The sequence below is a fragment of the Passer montanus genome, unplaced genomic scaffold (genome assembly GCF_014805655.1).
Source record: "Passer montanus isolate IOZ18808 unplaced genomic scaffold, ASM1480565v1 scaffold73, whole genome shotgun sequence".
NCBI classification, from domain to species: Eukaryota; Metazoa; Chordata; class Aves; order Passeriformes; family Passeridae; genus Passer; species Passer montanus.
The window spans coordinates 124,082-142,324 of NW_024372481.1; the positions used below are offsets into that span (position 1 = coordinate 124,082).

The 18,243-nt window shown below is 44.0% G+C and overlaps 2 protein-coding genes across 2 annotated transcripts; one reads left to right on the forward strand and one right to left on the reverse strand.

The window, feature by feature from the left end:
• The first annotated feature begins 438 nt into the window (after positions 1-438).
• Positions 439-12,915, forward strand: STKLD1 (serine/threonine kinase like domain containing 1). Its single transcript, XM_039730713.1, has 19 exons — positions 439-625; positions 1,488-1,583; positions 2,003-2,047; positions 3,323-3,397; positions 3,998-4,102; positions 4,287-4,357; positions 4,953-5,068; positions 5,435-5,547; positions 5,644-5,804; positions 6,256-6,386; positions 7,003-7,086; positions 7,768-7,884; positions 8,428-8,562; positions 9,447-9,575; positions 10,364-10,501; positions 11,098-11,226; positions 11,501-11,638; positions 11,960-12,039; positions 12,853-12,915. The coding sequence occupies exons 1-19, from the start codon at positions 503-505 to the stop codon at positions 12,913-12,915; spliced, it is 2,049 nt and encodes a 682-aa protein (XP_039586647.1). The 5' UTR covers positions 439-502.
• Positions 12,323-18,219, reverse strand: REXO4 (REX4 homolog, 3'-5' exonuclease). Its single transcript, XM_039730712.1, has 8 exons — positions 17,894-18,219; positions 17,156-17,505; positions 16,721-16,873; positions 15,384-15,577; positions 14,838-14,926; positions 14,540-14,614; positions 14,206-14,280; positions 12,323-13,577 (listed from the first exon to the last, which is right to left on the reverse strand). Exons 1-8 carry the CDS (start codon positions 18,077-18,079, stop codon positions 13,476-13,478), a joined length of 1,224 nt encoding a protein of 407 aa, XP_039586646.1. The 5' UTR covers positions 18,080-18,219; the 3' UTR covers positions 12,323-13,475.
• Positions 18,220-18,243: the final 24 nt, after the last annotated feature.

The window sequence follows — 18,243 nt, forward strand, 5'->3', positions numbered from 1 at the left end:
AACTCAGGCTGGGCATTGGGAAGGAATTCTTCTCCGTGAGGCCCTGGCACAGAGCGGCTGCCCCTGGATCCCTGGCAGTGCCCAAGGCCAGGCTGGCCGGTGCCTGCAGCAGCCTGGGCTGCCCGAAGGTGCCCCTGCCCACGGCAGGGCTTGAACGAGACCATCTTAACGATCCCTTCAGCCCAAACCACTCCGCGGCTCTACAACCCCACAAACCCGCCGCCCCGGCACAGCGCGGCCCCTCAGCGGCAGCGACCCCGCCGCCATCCCGGCCTGCCTCAGCCGGGCCCCTCAGCGTGGCCCCGGCGCACAAAGGCCGCCGGGCGGGCGCGGGGTGAGGTGGGGGGGCCTGCCCGCCGGGACACGCCCCGCGGGCACGCCCCTCGGGGCTCTTAAAGGGGCCGCGCCCCCATCACTTGTTGGGGGGGTGTTTCACGCCCTCAGGGCTGCTGCCCTGCGGTCCCGGGTGGGAGGCTGGGTTGTGTCCCCGCCATGGAAAAATATGAGGTGTTTCCCTCAGGCTCAAGCTGTACCCGGCAATAAGCAGCATTCTGGGGGTGTTGGTGGTGCTGGAGGTGTCTGTGTGGGGAGGCCGGGCTGTGTCCCCGCCATGGAAAAATATGAGGTGCTGCCCCCAAGCTCAATCTATCCAGCATTATTCTGTGGGTGTTTGTGGTGCTGGAGGGGTCTGTGTGGGGGTCTGTGGCCAGGGCAGGCTGTGAGGGGACATAGTTCTGAGTGGGTCAAGTTTATGAGGGGTTTATGAGGGGTCCATGGCCCTGGGGATGGTGTGGGGAGCAGCACACCACCAAAGGAGGTGGGGGTTCAGTGGCCCTGAGGGGTTATGTGGTCGTGGAGGGGGTCTGGGGGTGTTTTCAGCATAGGGAATGCCCTGAAGGGGAGGGAAGGGAAGGCCTGTGCTCCTCTCAGGGGCTGAAGGTGTGGGAGTCCCAAGACCTGTGTTCCTCTCAAGGGCTGGAGGTGTCCCAAGGGCTGTGCTCCTCTCAGGGCTGGGTGAACTTGGGATGTCCCAATACCTGTGCTCCTCCCAGGAGCTGAAGGTGTGGGTGTCCCAAGGGCTGTGTTTCTCTCAGGAGCTGGGTGAACTTGGGGTGTCCCAAGGCCTCTGTTCCTCCAGGAGCTGGGGGTGTCCCAAGGTGTGTGTTCCTCTCAGGGCTGTATGAACCCGGGGTGTCCCCATCTGTGTCCCTCTCAGGGCTGTAGGAACCCGGGGTGTCCCAAGGTGTGTGTCCCTCTCAGGGCTGTATGAACCTGGGGTGTCCCCAGGTGTGTGCCCCTCTCAGGGCTGTATGAACCTGGGGTGTCCCCATCTGTGCCCCTCTCAGGGCTGTATGAACCCGGGGTGTCTCTAGTCCTGCCCTGGGGAGCTGGAGGTGTTTTCTCTCTGGAAGGTTTCCGTGGAAGGGTTTTTTTCCCCTGGGTTGTTCTGCCTGGCTGAGCAGGTGCTCTGGGTGTGTCCTGGGCAGGTGCTGGAGCAGCTCCAGCCCGGGGCGCTGGGCACGGTGCTGGTGGCTCAGCTGAAAACAGATGAGGGTGCCCAGAAGAAATATGCAATAAAGCAGGTGAGCAGGTGGTTGCTATGAAAACAGAAGCTCAGTGTGTTTGTTGTCTCCAGGGGCACTGGGATAGTAGCAGGAGACCCAGCTGCTGGGTAGGAGTGGGCTTGCTTGTTACTGTGCTGCTTTTTGGGAAAGTGGGAGATTCAGAGCAGTTTGCTGGAATGTTGAGGCTCAAAGTGGGGAAAGGGCAGCCCTCAGTGCTCTCACCTCAGCTCACTGCTGCCCTGACAGTGCAGAAACACTGTCACACACAAATTTTCAGCTCTGTTTTACCCATCTCCTGTCACCAAAACTGCCCCAAACATGAGAGATTTGACCTATCATTGAAAATTGATGTCATTTGCACCTTGGTAAGAGTGTTCTGGCTCAAAGTTCCTTGGTGTTTCTGTTCCAGTCTCATCCCTGTTGTTTGTTTGGTGCAGGTTGAATGCATTGACCAACACCAAGCAAATGTGGCCTTGAAGGAGGTATTGGTGCAGTCTTTTCTTTACTACTTCTCTTACAAAGACCAAAGTCTTGATAGAACCAAGTCTTTTATCTACAAGGATTAGCTGAGTAAATGAGTAAATCAGGTAGGACTATTTATGGGGTGTGCTCTCTGCCCTCTGCTTGGGCTCAGGCCAGGCTTTGTATTAATTGTTATTTATGGATATGTAAACTCAAATGGACAGGTCTTCTCAGAGGACAATTCCTTCTCAGAATTTTTGTTTTGTGAAGCTAAAGGACAAAACTCATCCTTTTGGCCTTTAGGCTGAAGGAGAACCATGGTCGGTTTGTAGTTTACTATCAATAATTCAATGTCTAGATAATATATTTACTGATATGCTAATTTCTCAGAGTTGGATGTTTTTATTGTGAATTATTTTCTCCCTTTGTTGTACCCTTTTTTTTTTTTGGTGCAAGCTTTGTTGTAGTGCCTTGAGTAAGTAGCATCAGAAATACTCTTAAAAGACCAAAAATGGTTTCAATAAAATAGTGGAATAGCACATGATGGATGAGTCTCCCAGTGCCCAGTATGCACAGCATCTGGAGTTGGAAAAGAAGGAGAATAAATGTCTGTGCAGATATTTTATCCTGGTCAGACCTTTCTGACCTCTTTCTGTACCAAATATAGCATAGTTCCAATTTTCCTATTGAAATACATATTGAATTACGTCCATTAAAATAAATGCAGTTGTGCCATTTGGGAGCCTGGCTCTTTTTAGCTTTTTCTGTTGTGCCTGCACAGCCACAAACACAACTACAGGAGAGTAACCTCAATTCTTTTTATCTTCCACATAATCAGCAAGCTTGCTGAAGTGGTTAGGATTTGTTAGAGCCCTGCACAGAAACCACCTTCAAGGAGATAAAAATCTCTCGTGCCATTGTATTTGCTGAGGTTCAAGCTTGCATGGAGGTTACAGGAAATAATGGCTGCACTTGAAAAATCATCCTGACTTACATTCTAAGAAATGTTTTCGGGTTAGGATGCTAGGAACTGAAGAAGGGGGTGGTTCACACATCATCTCCCTGTGGATCAGTTTATGTCTTTGAATCTCACAAGGCTGTTGCAGCACTGAGGGAAATATTTTCCTTCTTTCCACATTTGTGTATGCAAATATTTAACAGAGCTGGCACTTTGGAAGAGTTTGATCAGAATTGTGACATGAACAAGTGAGGAACTGGCTTTGGGTGTTATTTAAGGTCCTGTTAGAGGGAAGGACTTGTAGCTGTAGAAAGCTGTCTTATCTTTTTCTGTGCAGGCAATGGATTTGCTAAAACTCTGCCATTCTAACATCTGTACTTACAAGGAATTGTTCCTGACTTGGAATAATGAGGTGAGAATGGAACAGGATTAGTTAAACCGGATGTGTGGTTTGGTAATAGGCACACGAGCCTATTCACAGATTTAAATTTGGGGTCACTGGGGTGAGATGCTAAAAAAGAAGGTTTTTTGATTTGAAACAATCCTGATTTTTTTTTTTTTTGGCTCCTGAATACACACACTAAAAAGCTGTGAATATGTATGGAGTCCATCACATGGCAGACTCCCAGATTCTGATGGGAATTAGTGTGCAATTCTGATTTTCATGCCTGCATGAAAACCCTTCTATAGGGCACCATAAGAAGCTGAGAGCTCTGACTTACTTACTTGGAGATTTTCTTCAGTGCTTGGACAGAACCTTTGATGATTTTATGGATGCATAATTGATCTGAATCATCCTATACAGCTCCAGATAATATACCTGATAGTGGTGGTTTTATTTGCTAAAATAATGAGCATGCTGTATTTTTAATGAAAGAAATTAAATATTGTCTCTTCTGTGAGAGAATCATCATCTCAGAACCCTTTTGTACTGTGAAATCACACCCACCAGCTTGGTTTGTCTCTGTTACTGCAAACAATTCAGCAATTTTGGTGCAATGTTTTATTGCAGGTCTCATCTCTGTTCCTCTGCCTGGTAATGCAGCACTCAGGCCAAGGAGATCTCTCAGCTCTAATCAGGGAAAAGAGGCAGAAGTCAGAAAAGATAGCAGGCATGGTAAAAAGTACAGAAGAGGCACCTGTTTGAACTGAGAGGTGTTGCTTTTATGGTATTCCTTCCTTCTGAAAATCCTCCCTAAAGCCTTCAAAGCACAGGAGGGTGGTTTTGGAAGCTCACTTCTGAAAGATATTTGAAAGTTCCTCTGTTTGTGTTACACTTTCATGTCTGTTTCCCTCCACAGGTGGTTCAGAAGTTCCTGGGACAGATGGTGGATGCTTTGTTTTACATACACAAACAAAATATTTGGCACAGGTGAGCAGAAATCTTGTTTTCTTTGTCTGACAGGCTCCTGTTCTTTGCAGTGTTGGTTCAGCAGTGCTCAGAGGCAGGGAATTTTACTCTTCCAAAAGAAGTAGGGGGTAGAAGTTCCAGACTTTAGATTAGTTTTTTTTACTTCTGAAGTTACCTATTTCCTGAGTTTTGTCTGGAATACTCATTTGATTGAGGTATTATCTCCTGGGGTTTTTTAATATTAAAAAAAATTGTCCATCTCTGTAAATGCTCACATTTTGGTGGCTGTGATGGACAAAGTTTGTGTATCTGAATAAAAGACAACCCTTGCATTCCATGCTCTGATCATTTTGTGTCTCAAGCACAATTTTTTATTTTTATTTAGAGAGGAAAATAATTGTATTTTGGTTGATTATCACTTGTATATTAAAACAATCAAACAAACAAAAACCCCCAAAAACAACAGAACACAAACAAAAAAAAATGTCCAAACAAATTCCCCGACCCCCCAAAAAAACGAAACCAAAATTTCTGAGGGCCAAAGATGCAGGAAATTTGTAATTCTATGTGATTAGACTCTAATTTCACAGGATGACAGAAAATATTTGTGTTGCAGAAATCTCAAGCCATCAAACATCCTGGTGACTGGTGAACCATCCTTCATGCTGAGTGACTTCAGCACTGAAACACTTATGGGTGATGAGCTGAAATGGAAAATCAGAGTGGAAGAAGGTAGATATTTGTTTTGCTGTTTTTTCTTTCCTACTGTATTTTTAAAAGGTTTCAGTTGTGATGGATAGTTTTAGTCCTCAGGGAAAAATTTGGAAAGAGGAGAAATTTCTCTTCCCTTTCCTTTCTCTGCGTTACACTATTTGCCTTCCAGAGAGGATTTTCATAGGCAGTTGTCTGTAGCATTAATTGTGCTCACAAGTGAAAAATGTAGATATGTGTGTGAGTTTCTGCAATCAATACAGCTGGAATCCTTTTTAGCTTTGTCCTCAGGAACATCTCAGAAAAATATTCATTGGTTACAGTGTGTTTTGTAGTTTTTGGAAGCACGATGTCAGCAATGTCACCATATGATTCCTGTTTCTACAGAAAGCAAGTCCTGGATGGCTCCAGAAGCATTTGGATTTTCTTTCACTGAGAAATCTGACATCTGGTCCCTGGGCTGTGTCCTCCTTGATATGATGAGCTGCTTTGTTCTGAATGTGTGTAAAAGTGATTTATTAGGGATTTGAAGGGTCCTGGGCTCATCAGGATACCCCTGAGTGTGTCAGGGCTCTCTGACACTGTGCTCTTCCCAGGCAGAAGAGATAAAATCCTTACTGCAGGACATCAGAGGGGACAGCAGCTGCCTTGAGAGAGTCCTGGCCCTGATGCAGGATGGAGAAAGCAGCTATTTGCCTTTCTTTCCACTTTTATTGATGATGCTACAGATTGAGCCCAGCATGAGACCCACAGCAAGGTGAGTTCTGGCTGCCTGCCCTTGATTTATTTTGTCCTAAACCTCTCCTACCTCCACAAATTGGCAACTGCTGTTGGAAAGGGTTAACATTGCTTATCTTCCTGCCTCAACAAATGGAGTCATTAAAGATTTGATGTTCCTTCAGAGTGGACACTGAGATGCACAGCTGTCCCTTTTTGCAGTTCTAATATAAATTCATTTACACACAATTTTATGAGCCTGAACTTGACACCTAAGCATGGCTTGTGCAACATGAGCTCTTTCTTGAGCTGTTTGGAAGTAAATTAAGTTCTGTCAAAAATAATCTAGTCTAGAAGTTTAATATTAAATTAATACTAAATTTAATATTAAATTTTTTATATCAAAATGAAGCAATGCCTGTAGATTTTTTTTCTTTTCTAATTTACCAGTTCTAACTCACTGGTGCTGCTTTTGTCCCTCAAAATTCCAGTGATCTGATCACTGTTCCATTTGTTGGGAAATGCCTGACTTTTGCTGGTGACACCTCAATAAAACTGAAGAAGACTCTGCCTTCCACAACAACAGATATGCTCTTTCAGGGAGGAGTTGAAAGTGTTCTAGGTAATAAGGAGAATAAAATGAATGTAAAGGTGATTTTCACAGGAAATAGACCCTTCCAGTCAGCATGTATTCTACTTGGAAATAAATTCTTGGCCACTCATTTTACCTGCAATAAAATGGGATACTCTTTGGAGCAAGGATCACTATGCAGCTTTTCCTCTAAAAATTCCTAAGGTTCTCAGCCATTCCTGCTGCAAATGTTAAACATGCACAGAGGTCATTCCTCAGAAAATCTGGGAGTCCACTTATTTTGTTTGCATTGTAACATGTTTGCTGATTCATGCCACAAGCAATCTGCTCCATTATTTTCCTTCTAAGTAAGGAGGATGTTATTTTAATCTGAAAAGTCTATTGGAATAATACATTTAAAGCTCATATCCCTCTCTGGTTTAGTATTCCAACAGGTCCCCAAAACCAGATATATAATGCCAAATACATTGTGAATCATAACACTTGGTAATGAAATGTTTAATGAGCTGGGGGAAAAACTCTCTTTTCAACAATCCCAAATTTCATTATTTTCATTCACATGAATTCACATCTTGCACAAAACAGAGGCAATTTGAGTATTTTGTGTAAGTGTGGAATGGTTGGAAGAATTTCCTTGCTTTCTCAGAATTCATGCAGGCTTCCTGGGATGTTGAAGAAGTCCAGGCTAAAGGCATTCAGCACCTTGCCAGCTTTGTAAAGGATAAAAGTGGTAAGGCACTATTTGATCTATTTATTTATTTATTCTGCTCCTTCGCTCCTTTCTTACATTTTGAGATAATAGGAAGAGGAAAACATTTCTAATGCCCATAAATAAAAATGAAATTGCTCTGTTCCCATTTCTCCAGACCAGTAGCTGATGGGATTGTGTTAGTACTTGCTCTGTACATGCTTTTGTTAACCAGCAGAGGGGTTTCACTGGATCATAAAAATGGGCACTGGGAAAAAAAAAACAAACAAAAACCCCTGTGATATTTGAATTGGCAACAAACTGACATCTAAGGAAGGTAATTTCCACAAGCCCTGGGATGACCTGGGGGTAATTCCTGGGGCTGCAAGGCTGGCAGAGCAAAAGGAAACCACACATGGCTAATTCCTCTGTCTGTAAAGCTGTGAGGGTGAAAACTGTGTATTTTCTCCCAGAAGCTGCACATTTTTCAAAAGAAGCTTTCAGATCAAGATTCATAATTCAAAGCACTGTGTTAAATCAGCTATAAAATACTTTGTGCTTTGACAGCATTGTAATGCTGGCATTGGCTTATGATGTTAAAACTCAGGGTTATTCTTAGCTTTAATTGATAGGAGGCATTTCCCACACAGATGAAAACAATTCACTCTGTTTTGTTCTCTTTGATTCAAGAACCTTTCTCAAAGAATTTCTTTTCCCCCACAGCATTCCCCTATCTGCTAACATGCACAGAAGTGATCACTCTTGCCATGAAGGTTCACACAGATTCTCTGGATATACAAGTAGATGGCTGCACTTTATTGCTTGAAATTCTTAGTCAAGGTACAATTTTAAGACTTCCTCCTTCTGCTGGGTCTTGTAAAGATTTCTGAACCCATTACCTGCTCAATTAACAATTTTAGGGATGAATTTAAAGAACTAAAGGAAGTTAAGCAGCTTTGTGAATTCTCATGGCCTTCCTTCAGGACTGGCACACAGCAATTCTGTCTTAAGAGTTAATTTTGAATACAGGTGCTGATCTTGTCCAACCAAGTTTGTTTTCATGTTATGTGGAGGGTTGCTAGAGAGATAATAATATTGTTGTTTTGATGTTTGAATTTTAAACCATAAAAGTGGTTTTGGGTCTCTTGTGTGGTCCCTGCTGTCACTTTCTTGGCAATTTACCCCAAAACCACCTGATGATATGAGCTAAAAAATACTAAGAATTGGGTTTCAGAAAATGAAAGTTTAAAGTAACTTTTGCTTATTTTATGTGAAGAAATGCTGCTAATTGAATGTTTTGCTATGCTGATTGCAGGGCAGGGGGTTCAGATTTCATTCAAAACCACTGAAATCTTTGTTCTGTTCCCATGTTTGTGGTGACAGCTCTGGAACAGGGGGTGATGGTGGCCCTGGATGAGAGTGTGGCCAGCTGCCTGTCACACACAGTGAGAAAACATTCTGAAAATGAAGAGTTCCTTTCAATGCTCTGCACATTATTGATGATGGTTTCAGCCAGTGGTGGGTCACCTTGCTCATTCTTTGGGGAATCTTAATTTATTTTTACTTTTTGAAACAAATCCAAGATATAATGCAGAACTTGTGATTTCACTGAGAGGTGTGGATGTCTGTGGGTAATTATTAATTGAATAGTGGTAATATTGGTAAGATTGATCAGATATTGATAACATCCCTGAAAGTTTAAGATACAATGCTGAGGCTTCAGGGATTTACAGGACCACTCTAATAGATACAATTCTGTATTTCCTCTTGGTTTGGAAACAAGTACAAGCTCTGCAAATAGCACTGCTTGAGAAAATGAGGGCACAGAACCTGAATTATCTTTTGGACTCTGCCATGATGAATTGAAACCATTCTCCCTAACTTCTCTACTTTGTTTTCTTTTCTTCTGAACTTGTAATTGCTAAATATTTATTATATTTTAGTTGCTTTCAGTGTCAGTTCAACAGTCGTCAAAGACTGTTTTTAGATGTGGTTACAGTAGGATTTAGCAGCAAGGGAGAAATCTTCAAAAAAATAATTACAAAGAGTCATGTCTAAGACCAAACTATTTTTATCCAGCGTTTCCTAATTCTGAAGCTTAGTTTGAATCGTTAAAATGGAAACAGGTAAAAAATTGTAACTTCCACCCTCTCAGTTCCTTTCCTGCTCTGTGAATTCCAAGTCTGTGAGAAAAAAGGAAGGCGAGGCATGCATTTGAAAGGATCAGATGTGTTAAGTGCATCTTGTTAAAGAATCCGGTCTGTTCTCTTCCTCCTTTTGTCCAGCTGATGGGCTCATGTTACCGCTCTGTTATCTCAGTTTAAACACCTTAGTGCTGCCTGTTTCGAGGCCAGTGGGTGGGACAAAAATACCAGATTCTATAGAATTTCTGTGCTTTTCAGAAGTAGCTGCGGAGAACCTAAGGAAAGTTGGAATCATTCCGGACCTTCTGTCAATTTTGAGACGTTTTCTTCATAATGACAAGATCTGCTTCTCTTGCTGTGCCGTTCTCTGGAGCTTGGCTGTGAGTGGTGAGTAGAGCACAGGAGTTTTGTGCCTGCACTCCTGGGACTGAAGGGCTGCAGGTATTGAGCCTAATTGAGTTCAGACATTCCTGTCGCTGGGATTGGATTTTTCTCCCATTCTTGTTCCATGGAGATGGAATGAGATGATCTTAAATATTCCTTCCAGCCCAAACCAATCTGATTTTGTGATTCTGGAGAGTTGTTTCCACAGCACTGCTACCATCACTTTGTGATCCAAAGTTAGATAAAACTAAAAATTAATGCAGAGTTTTTTAGCAACCCTTTATGTGATAAGGTGTCAAATTTGAGCCGTTCAGGCCAAGATGTGACCTGATTTCACATTTCCTGATTTGTTTGTGATGTATTCTTGTGGAGGTGTTCTGATCATCATGCAAGGCTGAAGCACAGATTGTGCACAGTTTCACCTGGTGTGTTTTATTCCCTCTGTGCAGCAAATTACCCGTTGGATTTATGGGACAGCTGAATTTCCATCCTGCAGCCTGGATTCTGTCAAAACTGTGGTTATTTCTGGAGGCTTCTTGCTGTGATCCCTATGCATAATTTAAATGACAAAGAACACTAGTTCCTGCAGAAGTTCAGCTTTCTCCAATAAACAGAATTATTTATTGGTCCTGTACATTTTTGATTCCTTCCCTCTGCTGCCCTCCAGACTAAAACAATGTTGCATTATTCCAATGCCAGCACCCATTAAGGTTTTACTGATATAATTTGACTTGCAATGATATCATTACTTCATTAAATAACTCAGCCTGGTGCATTTCCTTTCTGCTAAGGTAATTCAGAGAATAATGCAGACCAAGCAGAGCTGGCAAGTGCTCTCCCTGTCACCTCAGCAGTGCTTCAGAAACACCTCCAGGATGGAGTCGTGGCAGAGGCTGCCTGCTCAGCTCTGTGGGCACTGGCTCTCCAAGGTGTGTGATCCCAGTGTCCCTGCTGTCCCTCGGGCATGGGAAAGGCTGGGATGTCTGTGTCAGTGATCCTGCAGCCCGGGCTGCTGGGCTGGAGAGGCTCTGCAGATGGCAGCAGAGTTAGGAACTTGCATCCTCTCTTGGCTGCTCTTCCTGCACTCCCTCTGTGGCTCCCTAATGAAGCCATTTTTGATGAGCTGTAGCAATTAAATCACCAGATACTGCTAATGGGGAGTCCGCTGGTGGGCTGCTAATTTGCTTGGTTGATTTGGAAAAGTATTTTATGTTAAAAAATAAATAATTTTTCATTATCATTTGCAATAAGGAACCCATCCTTGCAGTACTACTAGTAGTAGTTACTACTACTGCAGTACTACTCTGTCTTATTTCTTCCTCATGCAGCAATATTGTCACATTTACCTACTGCCAGCCCTTGTGCCATTGCTCCACTGGGAAAAGCTGAGCAAAACACCCTCAGCAATCTCATTTCTATTCCCCACCAGTAGAATAAGTTGAATATTCACAACTCTTTATTCTTTTGGCTTGAAGGATACTGAAATTTTGGGCTTTTCTCTGTGTTTTGTTTATTTTCTTTAAAGGTTGCTTAACTGACAGTGACTACGAGCCCACAGCAGCACTTTTGCTGGATGCAGTCAGGATGAACCCAGAAAGAGCAGTGCTGGTGAAGAATGGCTGCCTGGCATTGGCCAGCCTTGTGAGGCTCTCAGGTAACATTCAGCAGCTCTGCTTTTATCAATTACCAATCAGCTCCATCAACATGAAAGTAATCACTAAAATCACTTCTGCCCTGCATGACAGTGTCAGCTGCATGTCTGGTTTTCTACTTGTTCCCAAATATGCTTCAGAATAGTTGTTAGGAAGACTGAAAATAATGGGCACAACTTGCTGAAAACGTGACATGAGGCAGCTGGTGAGGGGCTGGGAAGCAGATCCTGCAGTCTGCAGCTGCAGAGAGCCCAGCAGTGCTTGTCTTCCTTGCAGAAACTGCAGCTTTGGCAATTCTGCTGGACTCAAAGGGCAGTGGAACAGAGCTGATCAAAGATGAATATCACCTTCATCCCAGCGAGCCAGGGGTGGCAGAGGCTCTGTGCCTGCTGATGAAGGAGATGGTTCAGTATGGTGAGATGGCTGCTGCCACTTGTCGAGTCTCCTCCTCTCTCCCAGCCCCAAAATCAGTAAAACCACAACAGCAGCTCTCAGGGACATGTTGGCTGCTCTCAGGAAAGACTTATGTCTGAGAAAGCTCCAATTTATCCTCCTGAGAATTCACTCCACTTGTTCCAAACAAATACCACTCTGATGGTAAAACATTTTAACTTCATCTTCTGTTGCCTCCTCCTTGTGTAGCTCTGTCCTCTCCCCTTCAGCCTGCTCCTTTAGCTCCTGCTCCACTGGCACTTGTGCTATAACCATAAATTTTCTTGTTCACTGGCACTGCAGATGAGGTTATGCTGAATATGAGGTCCCAGAAAATGGAAAAGCTGCTGTGTGAAATAAAACTCCAGTTTCCATTTAGCACGGTATGGAGAAGTCTCTGTAATAATAAAATACATTAGTATATTATTTCTGGTGAGGGATTTGATAATAGTGCAGAAATTTAGAGAATTAGCTGCATGTGGAGTGAAGAGTGAGTTTGTAAGGATAGTTCTAATTACTGAGAATAAGTGGTTGAAAGTTGTTTTTCTTCTTGTTGTTAATGCTGAAATATTAAAAAACTCTGTTCTGGTCTCTTGCAACATTACATGAATTTACTACAGTCTTCATGCTAAATTAGGCTAAAGTTTACAGGAATAAAGCCAGAAGTATATTACATCCAATTTATTTTTGGTTTGGAAGTAGCATCGTTAACAAATGAAAAAACCCAACAAAAACTTTCTGACAGTCTGTGGGAACATTTAACTTACATTGAATTTCACCAATCAGTCACACTTTAAAAAAAAAAAAGGAAAAACCAGCAAAGTTATCAGAATGTGTTACACTAATATTTCTTTTGCAATGGATGCTGGCAAGAAACCAATAATTGGGTTTGTCCATCAAGCCAACAGAACTGGTTAGTCTTAATTTTGCTGATTTTAGTAATGTATTTACAGAATTGTTTTCAAAGAGTCACAAACTGTTCTCCTGCAGGCACTGCCTGCACCCATTCAATGAACACTGCAGCCACAAGGTAGCACAGAAAAAATAACCACAGAAGGGGAGAAAGCTCCCTCTCCTGTTGGAACAGCAGCCACTTCAAAGACCTATGTTAGACACATTGTTTTTATTAATAAATGAATACAAAAATAAGTGGAGCAACAAGGTAATCTTCTGACAATTCTCACATTTCCCTCCAGGAGATTCAGACCCTGGTGAATGCAACACTTTTGAAACTGAGGAAGGAAAAACGCTTTGTCTGAGAAGAAGACTTGGCCACTGCTGGATACAAAAGCCTGGATCTTCCATTAGAGGACTCTTCTCACCAGAACAAAGAATATTGGGCTATTAATAATATACAAACAGGTATTTATTGATGGTTTGGGTGTCACAACTGTGTAACTAACAGCAGTAATTAAGAATTCACCTCACAGCAGACCTCACTGTGTGGGCCTCAACATACTTGAAATAAAGATTTCAATCCTCAGAGTTTTGACAAAGCAATAACAGTTTCTTCCTTCATCTATCATAATTTAATTTTTTTTAACTTATTCAGTGTCTATTTCCATTGAAGAAATTTAACTGATGAAGTTCTTCCCAGCTGCAGGCATTTGTTACAACGTTGTTTGAGCAGAGCAGCAGGCATCAGGCACAGGGCCCATCCACAGGGATGCCAGCAGCATTCCTGCACTTCCAGGTTATTGTAGCATTGTCTATGGATTGATTTTATGAAGTAGCTGCTGTCAGTTCTGACTTATCTCTAAATCTGGAATGTGACATCAAACCAGCAAATGCTGCAGATGAAAGATTCTACCCTGGGTTTTTAAGTTTTACAGTTTTTCTTGTTAGCTTTGTTCTTAACAGCAGCTTCCCATTTCTTTTTCTCCAGGGTGTAAAGTCTCATAGCTGCTTGTGCATCCTGGATCTGAAAGAGAAGAGACCAGACAAGGATGTGAGATAATAAGCAGCTAAATCTTCCATAATTTTAATACATCCTTCCAATTAACATTTCATTACCTCTTTTTTCTTGTGCCTAGTGAAAGGGATAAATGGTGTATTTAGAGTCCAGGGCCACCACAAGGCTCTGCATTTCTGATTGTTACTTGGAAAGTCCTAAGAGAACTTTGATACAGTATCTCTGAGCTCCCCTCCCAGTTTTGCTTCCCCAGTTCATTCCTCTTTCCCATCCTCCTGCCCACTGAAGTAAAGGATCTGCTGAGGTTCAGGTGTAGCCTCTCCCACTGTTTACCCATCCTGCCACAGTGCAGAATGCTGCTTTCAGGATAAACAGATCATCATCATTACTTTTCCCCCTGGGAATTCTGAAGTAACAATTCAGAATTAAGAGTTGACTTGTGCAGAAGTTGCTTGTGAAATGAGTGAACTCATTTCATGACACACATGGGATGAGTGTTTATGAAATGAGCCAGCTCAGATGTCAATGCCACTGCTGCTGCTGTCCAAGCAGGGCTTGCTGAGGTTCCCTGGGATGAAGGCACAGCCCTGGGGCCTGAAGCAGAGCCCAGAGCTGGGTGTTGTGAGCAGGTACCTACCGAGCAGTGCTCTGCTGTCTGCACCTGAACATTGAGCAGCTTCTCACAGAGCAGCTTCAGGGATGGCCTGGAACTCTAGGACAGAGCAGATCATAAACCATGCTGTCTCACAGGACTTCAAATAACAGAGATGGTGTTATATAAAAATGTTATGTTCCTCAAAGAATAGCACACCTTAGCCTCTGCTGGTGAAATACCAGGAATAATTAATGAATTAGGAGATTTGTGTGTGCATAGGTAGGAAAGAAGGAACAGGGTCAGGTAAAAGCAAGCACAGGAGTGAGTCAGCAGCTCTGGAGTCTGTTAATTGAGCACCTTCCCAGCAGTCTCTCACCTTGACTCTCTGTTTGAAAGGTTTGTATCTCTGTGTGTCCCTGATCTTCTTGTGAGGGTGATCAAGAAGTAGAACCTAGAAGAAATCAGATTTCCAGTCTAAAATGTGTTATTGCATGAAACTTTACAGAGCTGAACGTGCAGCTGCCCCTTGTTTCCTCCCATCCACTGTAAGAGACACTTTAAAGCCATGAAAGAACAAGACCCAGCTCATCCAGGCTGGGTTCAGGAGTTTCCAGGAGCTCAGGTGTATTCCCTTGATCCAGAATGATTTATCAGAAACTTCATTCTCACTGTACCTTCAGGTCATTCCGTAAGGCGTGTCCAACTAAAATCCTTCCCTGCAGAATCTCAGCCACCTCCTTCTGAACCGTTTTAAAGTCTTCACCTAAAAATGCCACACAAGGAAACACTTTCCATGAGCAACCTCTGCATCTTTTCTGGGAAACAACTGTATCCTTGGGACTGTAGTTATTGTACAGTACACTGCATCTCTGTCTGCTAGAACACAGAGAACTCCATAAAGAGCACAGCATGAAAATAAAATTATTTTTTAATACTATATTCCACCATTTAATTCCTTCAAGGGTGCAGAGAATTCTATAAAGTGCACGGCATGAAAAGGAAATTATTTTTTATACCATATTCCAGCAGTTAATTCCTTCAAAGGTGTCAGTGATCACTGTATAAAAGCACTTCTTCCCACAATTTTTCTTAGCATTAACTTTAACTCAAATCTCAGCATTTTGTTTTCCCAAATTATGTCTCAAACCATTCCAAGCCCAGCCAATGAGGCTTCTGTGCCAACCCAGTGAACTGTCCCTCTTTGGGGGCACCCCTGGTACCTGTGTTTATGTTCTGAGGCCGGATGCCACTGACAGCTGTCCTGTAGTCTGTCACCTTCTCTGTGGGCTTGACATACTTGTCATAGACACACTTCCCAAACTGGTTGACGATGGACACCCGAGCCAAGATGCTGTCCTCGCCCTTGGGGCCCACCCCCACCATCTCACAGTCCATGGCCACGGCCCGGGTCAGCCTGGAAGGCAAAGGGACACTTGGGGACACCTGTGAGGGCCCAGCTGCAGCTGCCAGGGCTCACGCCTTGCTGTGAGCAGGGCAGAGGCAGCACAGGCAGGGCGATGGCAGCTTGTAGCCATGATATTTTAGTGAGAAATCCTCTGCTAGGATTTTTCCTGTCCTGAGGAGCTGAGAGCCTCAGGAAAGAAATGTAAACAATAACTGTGTGCTGCTGTGGAGTGCCACAGGTGCATCTTCCATTGGTCCATGTGGATTGTTTTCAATCAGTGACCAATCACAGCCACCTATGCTGAGGCTGTGAGCAGTCACAGGATTTTTGTTATGCATTCTATTCTATTCTAGTCTAGTCTATTCTAGTCTAGTCTATTCTATTCTATTCTTGTCCTTTGTAGCCTTCTGATCCTTCCTTTCTCTCTGTTCTTTTAGTATAGTTTTAATGTAGTATTTTAATATAATATATAACATAATAAATCAGCCTTCTGATGAAAATGGAGCCAAGCCTCGTGTCCTCACACGTGGGGTCCCTGCTGCCAAGACAAGAGCAGCTCACTGTGCAGGTCAGCACTCTGACAGCTCTGATATCATTATTGTTGTTTAATTGAAGGGATGGGACTGCAGCCAGGCTAAAAACCATTTACTGTTCAGATAAACATCAGTCTCATCAGGGGCTGTGAGATTTGTCAGGGTAAGTAGCTGGTTACAGCTCAAGAGTAGTTAGAAGTTCTTTGTTACAAGACAATTTATAACTTTCTAATCTAATGGACAGTTGCTACAAAGTTTATTTTGTTTTTCTATTACTTATTTCTACTGTAATGTGTATATTTTTATCTGATGGGCTACTATCACATGTACACACATGTTTCTATTGTAACTTCTAAGCTCTTAGCTTACTCTACACAGTTACACTCTTACATTATAAACCACTCACTACCCTGTTAATACAGTTTTTTACTTATTTAAGGTATACTCTTACAACTATAAACATGAGTTTATGATCTTTCTGCTTAACATCTGTGTACTTTATTTTTACATCAATCTAAGCTTCTCAGGCTGCAGATCAAACCCTTCAGTGTCTCTGGAAGTTTCCATCTTCCCATTTCTCACACTCTGATGCCATCCATCCCCCTGCAGTGTCACTCACCCATCAAAAGCCTTTTCCTTAACCAGCACCTGCTCCACAGACTGGCACTGCTCTGTTTCAAGCCCCAGGTTCCTTCTGGCAATTTTTGCTGCTTCAGGTCCTAGTGCTGCTTCAATATCCTTGGGATCAACGTCATCAAACCAGATGTCAGCCCTGGGAAGAACAGATTTAATTACATTTAACACTCTCAAAGCAATCTGGTGTCTGCTGTACAAAAAGTATGTTTACTTTTTAAACCAAGAGATAAACCTTGTGAAAATTAAATCTGTGACTGGCACCTCTGCAGGTTTCTTGCTGTGTCTGAGGAGTTGGGGCAAACTGTTCCTTATTTCTTTTAGAATTTAGTCTGGAAAAGTGCAGCTGTTTGGAATGTACCTCTCTGTGCTCCTCCCAAAAGAAATACTCACATCCAGAGCTGCTGCCTGAAATACTCACTCCTTGGGCTGCTGCTCCACGTGTTCCTCAGCTTTCCTCCTCTTGTGTTTCAGCTCATCCTTCTCCTTCACAACAATGCCATTTTTCTTCTTTTCTTTGCAGCTTTTCCCAATGCTTTTGGTGCCATTTAAGTTCTTCTTTGCTGTAACCCCCTTGGGTTCTGGCTTGGCCAGAGAAGGGCTGGCTTTAGCAGCAGCACTGTCCATTTTCTTTGTGGATTTGGCTTTTACCACATTCCCACTCCCATTGACTGCTGGGACTTTGGCTGCTTTGAGTGGCTGCTTCTTTGTGCTCTCTGTTTGACCCGTGGAGCTGGGCTTCTTGGAGTTATTTGCCTTTTGTTTCAGCACCTAAAATGACATTAAAAAGAAAAAAAGATAGAAAGATAAAGGAAAAGAGCCTGGAAAAGAGAAAACTTTAGAGTGACCTAATTGTGTCCTGCCAGTACCTACAAGGAGCCTTCAGGAAAGGGGGAGAGGGATTATTCACAAGAGCCTGGAGTGCCAGGATTAAGTTCTTTAAGCAGTGTTAGATGGATTTTGGGAAGAAATTATCCCCTGTGAGGGTGGGCAGGCCCTGGCACAGGGTGCCCAGAGCAGCTGCGGCTGTCCCCGGGTCCCTGGCAGTGCCCAGGGCCGGGGTTTGCTGGGGCAGTGCCATCTCTCCCTGCCACCCCTCAGCTGCACCCCTGTCCCAGCTCCCCGGGCTGCCCCCACCGCACCCCCCGGTGCCCCTCACCTCCTGCAGAGCCTTCCAGTTGGAGGAGAACTCCTGCGGGTTGCGGGGCGGACCCACAGCCGCCACGCCGGCCGCGGCCGCCGCTTTCCCCAGGGCCTTCCTCTTCTTCCTCCTCTTCTTGCTCTTCCCGCGGGCCGCGCCGCTCGGGCCCGCCGCCTGCGGCTCCGCAAGGCTCTGCTTGGCCATGCGGGGGTCAGCGGGGTGGGATCGGGACCGGGACCGGGATCGGGATCAGGGGACAGCGCGTCCCAGCCGGGCCGCGCTACCGCAGGGGGACCGGCACAGCGCCGCACCGCCCCGGCGGGGAACGCCGGCCCGCGCTTGGGTTCCGGGGTGGAGGGGGCGGTGCC